This window comes from Pistacia vera, unplaced genomic scaffold (genome assembly GCF_008641045.1).
Source record: "Pistacia vera cultivar Batoury unplaced genomic scaffold, PisVer_v2 Contig1381, whole genome shotgun sequence".
Lineage (NCBI taxonomy): Eukaryota > Viridiplantae > Streptophyta > Magnoliopsida > Sapindales > Anacardiaceae > Pistacia > Pistacia vera.
The window spans coordinates 5,081-14,204 of NW_022195446.1; the positions used below are offsets into that span (position 1 = coordinate 5,081).

A 9,124-nucleotide genomic window follows, 5' to 3' on the forward strand; every position below is an offset into this window, starting at 1 on the left:
GATTGTATTCAAAATCTAGTTTTAAAAGCATTCAGACTCATTTTTACAAAATGCATTTTCATAAGATTAGTAGAATCTTTTTTTTTTTTTTAAATATATTTGAATTCTATATCAAATTAACAAATTTCTTCTCTATATTCTCTCGTATTCTCTTTTATAAAAGAGAAAACAAATTAAAATCACAAAACTTTTTGTTGTTGTTGTTATGTTAAAATAATGACTTCATTGATGATTCNATGGAGATGGAAATGGGAGGTAAATATGAGAGTGCTCCTACCATGGTGGTAATGTCGGAAGAAGATGACATACCTGTGGGAATTCCCAAAAGGTTAAGTGTGGCTGTTGCCGAGCCAACTCCTGCCGAGTCGAGTGATGATGATTCTAATGGGCAAGGGGAGAGTGATGAAGAGCCAAGCAGTAGTCCTGAGGTCAAGCCCTCGACAAGTGGGAGTTCCGGAGACGCTAAAATCTACGATTATGGAAAGAATGTCCGATCTTGTAAGGTTAAGGCCACTAACAATCCCCTGAACCTGCACACAAAGCAAACAAGCGTGAAGCTTACATAAACACCGGTGTGGTGTCTGTCATAGGCACTCCGACGCTCAAGTCAGTAAGGTTGAATGAGGCTATTTAGTGAAGGCTAAGGGAATAAAGAGTTATTGAAAGTTTAGTCGGAGACTAGAACTATAACGTAGGTGTCTAACTTTTAGGAGTAAGAGCTTAGAAGCAAGTATGTGGTATTGGAATTGAATGACTAATGAGAGGCATGACCTCCGTTTATATAATAGTCGTAGGATCCTCATATCCTAGTAGGACTTTGAATCCGTATTGACGGAGTTCTAGTAAATAGGAAAGACCCTAATTTACTTGCCATAAAAGGAATGAGAGTCATAATTCACATAGGATACAAGATCTTGAGTGAATTAGAATAAAACCCAAATAGGTAGTAAGCTTACCAAGGTTTTAGTGGAATTCTAAACCTTTGGAGGTTGCCCCGAACTAACGGGCCTGGCCCTATGTGGGCTAATGGTGACGCCCAACATAGAGAGGAGCTGGGCTTGGGACATGGATCTAACCCATGACGCGAACTTTAACACAGGCTCAATTAGAATTGGGCCATGACCTTGGGCCTACACAGTATGAATTGCTTGCTTGGGCCTGAAAAGACCCAAGATGATTTTTGGCCCATACAAATGTCATTCGAAAACTTAGCCTAAAACCAAAAGGAAATCACTCAGTTGCACATGATGTATTAGAAAGAAGATTAATTCACCGTATTGATGGGTCATACTGTATTTTTACATGAAAGTAATTTACAAACTCGCCCCCCTTTACGACAAAATGCAATCAACAACATAGCAGCCAGGACGAATTTTTAATAAAACATCACTTCTTAACATATAAATGCTATTAAGCTCGCAAAACTACAACTTATGGATGCATCTCAGATTACATTTGAATTCAAAGCTTAAATTTTTCCAGTCCACAGGTTCCGTCAAGTCCTTTTGAGTAGATGTATGCAACATAATCCTCAACAGACGTTTCCCTGTAAATTGGGGGATTCTCTTCTGATAGCAACTCTTTTATTGGACCATACAATCTATGCTCATTCCCTTCTTGCAAATGTGTTCTGAAGAGACTTGCCACTGAGATTCTTGGACCTAAATTTGTGGCCATTACTCTGTGGTAGACACTTTTGAACTTGTCATTGGTGATTAACTGTGTAGAAATTATAAAAAGCTAATCAGACAATGTTATTTGGCCAATGCATTGTGCAACTCATGAATGAATCAGACTAACAAAACAAAAAGCATATCTTCAATGTCCAGAGATGTCCAACAATAACAGATGCTAGATCAAATTTAATGCTAAGTAGACTTGCCTGTAACATATCTCCAATGTTAACTATCAGAGCTCCGGGGAGGGGGCTAACATCAACCCACCGATCCTGATGGAAAACTTGAAGGCCACCGCTTTGATCTTGTAGAACCACCGTGAGGAAGGAACTATCAGTATGCTTTGTAAAGCCCAAGGTCAACTCTGGTTGGGGGCAAACTGGGTAGTAATGACCTAAAATATAAAGTCCTTCTGCACAACCCATTTCTTCAAGGTGGTTGCAATCAAGCCCAAGAGCTTCTGACATCAATCTGAAGAGGGTAATTCCAAATTTCGTTACTTCATTTGAGTAGTCGATCATTGTATCTCTGCAAAATGATAAATTTATAATTCATATAATGAGTTAATTCTGAAGAAAATTTGCTAGATTGGCATGTTTAAATCAAATCAGGACTCGATCAGTATGTGTACCTACAAACTGCAGGCAATTCTTCAGGATTTGGTGTGCGAGGAGCCATGAGACAATACAATGAATCTCTCCAATTAGCTGCTGATGCTTGATGGAGATCAAAATTGGTATTATAGGTGACCGCTTTCTTTTCATCTCGTGAATAGAACTCTTTCTTCACCCTTGTGTCTTGCTCGTGAAATCTACGTACAGCACAAACCATGTCCTCCAAGATGTTTAAGGGAATGCCATGATTGATCACCTGAAAGAAACCCCATTTCTCACAAGCATTTCCAACTCTGTCTACTATTTCACAGCGCACACTTGCATCTTTGTCGATGCCTTGAAAATCTATAATAGGAATACTGAACTCACTGTCACTGGAACCACAATTGTTATGACGCTTCTCTTGCTGGTGGATGAACATCTGTGGGACGGTGGCAACTCCAGAATCTACAAGTCCTTTGACACCTATTTTTGAGTCATCAAATGCTTTCAATTCACTCTCCCGGTGATATTTGGAATCCCTCTGTGCTTGAATTTTTCCTGAGCTTGTGATCACCATTTTCTTTTAGGAGTTCAATTGAAACTGTGTCGGTGTATATGGCTTTTGTATAGTGATAGAAGCTATTTTTTGTGTTTCAATGAGTTAAAAGAAGATAGAAGGAAAGAAACAAGAAAACAGAACCACCATTTTGTCATCATCATCCCGGACAAATAAACACCGAAACACTAATGAGTTACGTGTCATTCACTACCTTACCGTGTGATAATGTCACTTCCTTTATTTTCCGGACAAAAACGGAACCGTGCTACTCAAATAAGGTGTATTATTGTTTTCAGATCTGAGTTACCTGTTACATTCAATTTTCCTAGCAGCTGAAAGTTAATGCGTGAACTCTAGACATCAAGATTTATTTATAAATTAAACACAAAGAATATTCAATTTATCCACAAGGGAGCACAAATTAAAATTCATTGAAACGTCAAGATTAAAATTCAGGAACCCAGATTTCTTTATTTGAACAATTGACGATTAGAATGAAAATGTTTGAAACATTTCATCCCATCTGTTTAATTAGAAAGTTTAGGGAGAAACTTATAAGAACACACAAATGGTTGAAGACTATTGATTATGAGTCAATGCATTGGATTGCTCGTTTACAGATTCCAGTCATGATGGTAAACGATTAGGATAAAATATATCAGTGAATTCTGGTAATTCTTATAAGTTTATCTCAAACGTTTCTCTAAAAATTTTATAAATAAAAACAAAACAAAAGCATGCAAAGACATAAGGATGTAATGCTTACACGTAGATAAAACTATGTCCTCAGGTCCATAACAGCACACTACAAGCCTCATCAGAGAATATTACTTTTCTGCCCATAATTGTGCTGATGTGGCATCTGATTTGGACTTTTTAACATATGTGGAGTCAAGATGCTCAATAGAAGGAAAGGGCGAAAACCACTGGACTCTTCTCATTTGGTCACAGAGAGAGAAAAGTTGTTGATATAGAGATTGACGTGGAGCTCTAGAAATCACAAGATGAATCCAACGGCCTTGGTGAGGATTCGTCACATGGTTTGTTCTCTTGTTTTTCCTTTATATATGGGAATGATTTGTTGTATTTAGTGTAGGGCTGCAAACGAACCCAACAGTTCGCGAACAACTCGTTGTTTGTTCAATAACTATTCGATAATGTTTACAGATAGTTTGATATTCGTTCGATAATATGTTCGATCAAGTTCGAACATGGGTTATTCATTCGATTATGTTCGTGAATATTATACGTTCAACTGATCCATCCGTTCGCGAACAATCGTTCGATTGTTCATTCGTTTATGTTCGAAAAACATGGTATGCATTATTATAATTATATTTTTTTTTATTTTTATATTATGTTTGATTTAGTTTGGATGAATTTTTTTTTAATGGTAATCAATAATAAAATATTATGATAGTTTTATTTTTCTTATATATATAATATGTTTGGATTTTTTTTCCAAATGTCATCAATAATTAAATATATAAGTATATAGTATTTTAATTAAAAAGTAATAAATTATTACGGTACATAGCATGACAAATTTAATAACATAATAGATTGTATAATCAAGTGATATATAATATAGTAAATCCAATAACATAATAGCTTTATATTTTTCTAAATGTAATCAATAATTGAATATTATAAGATAACATTTCAATTAATAAATAATAAATATAGTATGGGAAATTGATAAATATAACATATTGTATAATCAAGTGATGTATAACATAACAAATTTAATAATATAATAGCTTAGTTAAATATAGTATAATAAATTGATGAACATAACATATTGTATAATTAAGTGATATATAAAATGATAAATTTAATAATATAATAACTTAATTAAATAGAATATGACAAATTTATGAACATACCACATTGTATAATCAAGTGATGTATAGTATAACAAATTTAATAACATAATAGCTTAATCAAACCTAAATTAATCACACATTTAAATTAATCACACATTTGCATTGATCATATATTACAATAAACCATCATACCACTATGAATTTATAGGCATTGATACAAAATATATATGTAGACAGTAATATTATATATATATATATATATATATATATATAACAAATTAATCACAATTATGTATTGATCATTTATTATAATAGACTAGAGGTGGGCAGGGACCGATCCCAAGCAGGCCCAGGCCTAGACCAGTCACTCATGGGCCTGGAACCGGTCCCAGGCCCATGAGAAAAATTAGGACCCGGACCAGGCCTTAGGCCTGGTAGGGACTGGTCCTATGGGGCTTGGATAATTAATTTTTTTTCCCCTCAAATTTTTTTATATTTTGGGGGCAAAATGAAATTTTATGGGGGGTTTTTAGTATTTTTTTAGGGGTAAAATTTATAAATTTTTTAGACTTGGAAGATTTTTTTTTTTTTATAAATTTTGTAAAATATCATTTTAGCCCTCTTAATTTATATTTATTTTCAAATTAACAGGGGGTTTTATGTAATTTGATAGGGGACTATATTGAAAAAATATAAATTTTTTTGGGCCCAGGCCTGGGACCCGGGCCTTGGAGGAGGGCCCAGTGGAGGGCCCGGACCCTCCTCCTTAGGCCTGGTCCTGTTTTGGGACCAGGCCTCCTAGGTCCGGTCCTCTCGAGGACCGATCCTAGGACCGGGTTTTCGAGCTGGGCTTTTGGGCCCGGTCCCAAATGCCCAACTCTATAATAGATTTTCATTCCACTATGAATTTATGGGTGTTGATACAAAATATATATGTAAACATTTAAAATATTTATGATAATTTATGTAATGATAATAAATATATGATAACCTATAATTTTAATAATTTCATAACATATTAAACATATTTAATTTATGATTAATATATGTATGATAATAATTTTGTACATACACAATTATATATATTGAAAATCCAAAGTCCAAACCCACATTTTCCCAGCCCAAATTTTAAAAATCCAAAGTCCAAACCCACATTTCCAAATGAGTTAGTCAAACGAACACGAACAAGCCTTTTGTTAATCGAACGAACACGAATAGACATCCTGTGTTATCGAACATGCTTATCGAACGAGTTTTGAACGAGTTTTGAACGAGCCTGTTCGTTCGTGTTCGGTTCGATTGCAGGCATAATTCAGTGTGAGTGTGTGAAAGGTGAGGCAAGGGTGAGTACGGGTGGTTTTACTGAGGGGAATATCTTGGGTTTATCTTGTATGTCGGTAGGTAATCAATCTTATTACTGAACCACTATAAATTTCTGTGTTCTTTTTCTTTACTATTATGCTTTATTTTTCGTGCTTTCATTTTTAATTGTTGTGGTTGATTTTGAGATTAGAAATCTTGGGTCTCTTTTTCTACCTTGATTGAATAGTCTTGAGATTTAACAATAGTTTTGATAAATCTTATTTGCGGGGAATTATGCAGATTTTCGTCCAAGTGCTCCCCATAGTTTCAAAAATGTGTCAAACGAGTACCAAAACCATGACTAATGACCATGGTTGTTAATATCCTACGATATGCGATATGTATCTTACGATACGNAAAAAAAAATTAGACAAAATTTGAAAAGACGATTCTAACCTTCACACCCTAACGGAGTTCAGACAGCGTCACAGTTTTGATACTCGTTTGACGCATTTATGAAACCATTGGGGACACTTTGATGAAAATCTGCATAATTCCCAACAGGAAACTGTGGGATGCAAACTGATTTTCTATCCAAGCCTCACAGTTACAACCGAATTGTGTCCTAAAGCAACACCCAACAGGAAAAACAAAAAACCAGACCAAAATGGTACTTACTGAGGAATCTTCACCAACGGATGACAGATTATACCAAGAACTCAAAGCCTTCGACGAGTCAAAGGCTGGCGTCAAAGGCCTCGTTGATATTGGCATCACCAAACTCCCTAGATTTTTCATCCGCTCACAAGACCATATCGCCGGGGAAACAACCGGAACGCAATTCACTATTCCAGTGGTCGACCTTAGTGATCTTGAGTTCCGACGAGATGAGGCGGTATCTCTTGTTCGGCGAGCGGCAGAGGAGGTAGGGTTCTTCCAGGTGGTTAATCATGGTGTAGCGAAGGAAGTGTTGGAGAAGATGTTGGAGGGGGCACGTGCGTTTCACGAGCTTCCAAGTGAAGTGAAAGAGGAATATTATAGTAGAGAGATGAAGAGGAAGGTGAAGTATGTGAGTAACTTTGATTTGTATGAGTCAAAGTCTGCTAATTGGAGGGATACACTTTTTTGTGTTATGGGGCCTCAGCCTCTTGATCCTGAAGAGCTGCCTCTTGTTTGCAGGTATATATATCTATTTAAGTGTTTTTTTGTTCCCTTTTTTATCAGAGAAGTACTGGGACTTTAGAGACGATTAGCTGCTTTAGCATTACGTTCATGTGAAATGTGAATGGATTCACCTTAAAATGTTTAGCAATTTAGTAGTAATCTTACCATATTTAGCATTTTGTTAAAGCATAATAGTGAGATCTATGTTAAATTTGGTTATTTATGTCCAAATTTTGGAAGTTAGCTATAGTTAGCTATTTTTGTCAATGAACTATTAGATGCGCGAATTATCGGATCCTTGATTATTGTTTGTGATTGTAAAACGAGTAGAGAGCTGATTTATATCAATGGACTGAATCATCTCAAATGGTTAGTATTAACTGTGAGTATCTAATATGCAGGGATATAACAATGGAGTACTCTAGGCGTGTTCATAAATTAGGGACTAGTTTGCTTGAATTACTCTCTGAAGCCCTTGGACTGAAGCCCGACCATCTACTAAATTTAGAATGTGCGAAAGGGCATTGTCTTCTGAGTCACTACTACCCAGCATGTCCAGAGCCTGAACTTACTATGGGCACTACCAAACACTCTGATCCTGATTTTCTCACCATCCTACTTCAGGACCATATTGGTGGACTCCAGATTTTCCATCAAAATCAGTGGATCGATGTTCCTCCTGTGCCTGGAGCTCTGGTAATAAACATTGGAGATCTTTTACAGGCAAGTCTGATAGAAGGATATCAACAGTTAGTGTGCCTCTTACCAATCTGTTATGGATTGATCTGAAATTCACTGGCTATTCTCATTTCAATATAAAATTTGTGAAGGACTAGAATATCAATGATTTTGATGAGAGAGCATTGTTTATAAGTTGGTTATAAGGGCTAAAATCGCATGTCTTGTGTAGCTGGTTGAATTGACTTGAGTTTTGAACATTAGTTTTATGCATTAAGAAGTTTGGAAATCTTGACACACAAAAGAAAATTTAAATCCTTTTTGAAAATGTTGTTCTGTTTTACAATCCAAATGAATTTAAACACTCTTGGATTATCTCATTTTCTGGATTTTGTACTCTGAAGTTTAATGTCTTATCTTAGTGGCATTGCATTTATTTTGTTCATCTCTTTCCAATCCACTAAATAACAGAGGAAAGCAAGTTGTTATGTGAAACCTCTTGACAGGATTCTTTTGTGGGTGCAGCTTATATCTAATGACAAGTTCAGAAGTGTGGAACATCGCGTATTGGCAAATCATATAGGCCCCCGGGTATCTGTGGCTTGCTTTTTGACACTACATTTTTACCCATCGACCAAGATTTATGGCCCAGTCAAGGAACTGTTATCAGAACAAAATCCTCCTGTATACCGTGAGACCACACTGCAAGACTTTATTGCCTACTATGATTCAAAAGGACTTGATGGAAATTCTGCTCTTACTCATTTCAAGTTGCTAAGGTAGCCTTAAATAAATGAGGTTGGCTTGGTCATGAAATGTTTAAGAATCTGGATGCCAGACCTGAATTGATATTGAAAATATTGTAAAATTTCTATCCATAGTTTGGTGATCGGCGACAATGTATTTCATAATAACTGATTGATATGAATTGTCTTGTTAATTAGTAAGCATCTAACAATATTTATGGTAGGAATCGATCTATCCAATGCAGCAGAAAAACAAAAATTAAAAGGATAAATCGATTTCTTTTATGACAAGATCGGGTACAGATTATATAGTTAACATGTTAAACTAAAATTCTACAGAAAATATAAACGATCCATTCAAGGATTAGAGATCTTATGCACATTTGGAGGCTCTTTCGAATGTCTCTTAATCTACTTCACTACCGATTCAACGTAGAACCAAATGAATGGTGATCGACATGAAGACAATCCGAGGAACCAAAGAGAGATTTGCTAGATCCTCTTTTAGCTTCAAGCACTAAAGGAAAAGGTGAGGGAGAGAAAGAAAGAAAGGGCTGCCTTTTTCTCTTCAATGAAT

General features: G+C 35.8%; 2 protein-coding genes across 3 annotated transcripts; one reads left to right on the plus strand and one right to left on the minus strand.

The window, feature by feature from the left end:
* Nucleotides 1-1,364: 1,364 nt before the first annotated feature.
* Nucleotides 1,365-2,918, minus strand: LOC116122893 (1-aminocyclopropane-1-carboxylate oxidase homolog 1-like). 2 transcript variants are annotated; one of them, XM_031408696.1, is made up of 3 exons: nucleotides 2,308-2,918; nucleotides 1,883-2,147; nucleotides 1,365-1,719 (listed from the first exon to the last, which is right to left on the minus strand). In XM_031408696.1, the coding sequence occupies exons 1-3, from the start codon at nucleotides 2,847-2,849 to the stop codon at nucleotides 1,462-1,464; spliced, it is 1,065 nt and encodes a 354-aa protein (XP_031264556.1). In that variant the 5' UTR covers nucleotides 2,850-2,918; the 3' UTR covers nucleotides 1,365-1,461. The 2 variants fall into 2 exon arrangements, with proteins under 2 accessions (XP_031264556.1, XP_031264555.1); XM_031408695.1 differs by having other exon boundaries at nucleotides 1,883-2,204.
* Nucleotides 2,919-6,422: 3,504 nt separating this feature from the next.
* Nucleotides 6,423-8,748, plus strand: LOC116122891 (1-aminocyclopropane-1-carboxylate oxidase homolog 2-like). Its single transcript, XM_031408692.1, has 3 exons — nucleotides 6,423-7,138; nucleotides 7,525-7,846; nucleotides 8,327-8,748. The coding sequence occupies exons 1-3, from the start codon at nucleotides 6,627-6,629 to the stop codon at nucleotides 8,582-8,584; spliced, it is 1,092 nt and encodes a 363-aa protein (XP_031264552.1). The 5' UTR covers nucleotides 6,423-6,626; the 3' UTR covers nucleotides 8,585-8,748.
* Nucleotides 8,749-9,124: the final 376 nt, after the last annotated feature.

What these genes read in the sequence shown, in the direction of transcription:
- LOC116122891 (XM_031408692.1), top strand. Translation starts at nt 6,627, where the DNA reads ATGGTACTTACTGAGGAATCTTCACCAACGGATGACAGATTATACCAA. An exon ending in GAGCTGCCTCTTGTTTGCAG is followed by an intron (nt 7,139 to 7,524) that starts GTATATATATCT and finishes TCTAATATGCAG; the next exon opens with GGATATAACAATGGAGTACT. An exon ending in ACATTGGAGATCTTTTACAG is followed by an intron (nt 7,847 to 8,326) that starts GCAAGTCTGATA and finishes TTGTGGGTGCAG; the next exon opens with CTTATATCTAATGACAAGTT.
- LOC116122893 (XM_031408695.1), bottom strand. Translation starts at nt 2,849, where the DNA reads ATGGTGATCACAAGCTCAGGAAAAATTCAAGCACAGAGGGATTCCAAA. An exon ending in GAATTGCCTGCAGTTTGTAG is followed by an intron (nt 2,205 to 2,307) that starts GTACACATACTG and finishes ATCATTTTGCAG; the next exon opens with AGATACAATGATCGACTACT. An exon ending in ACATTGGAGATATGTTACAG is followed by an intron (nt 1,720 to 1,882) that starts GCAAGTCTACTT and finishes ATTTCTACACAG; the next exon opens with TTAATCACCAATGACAAGTT.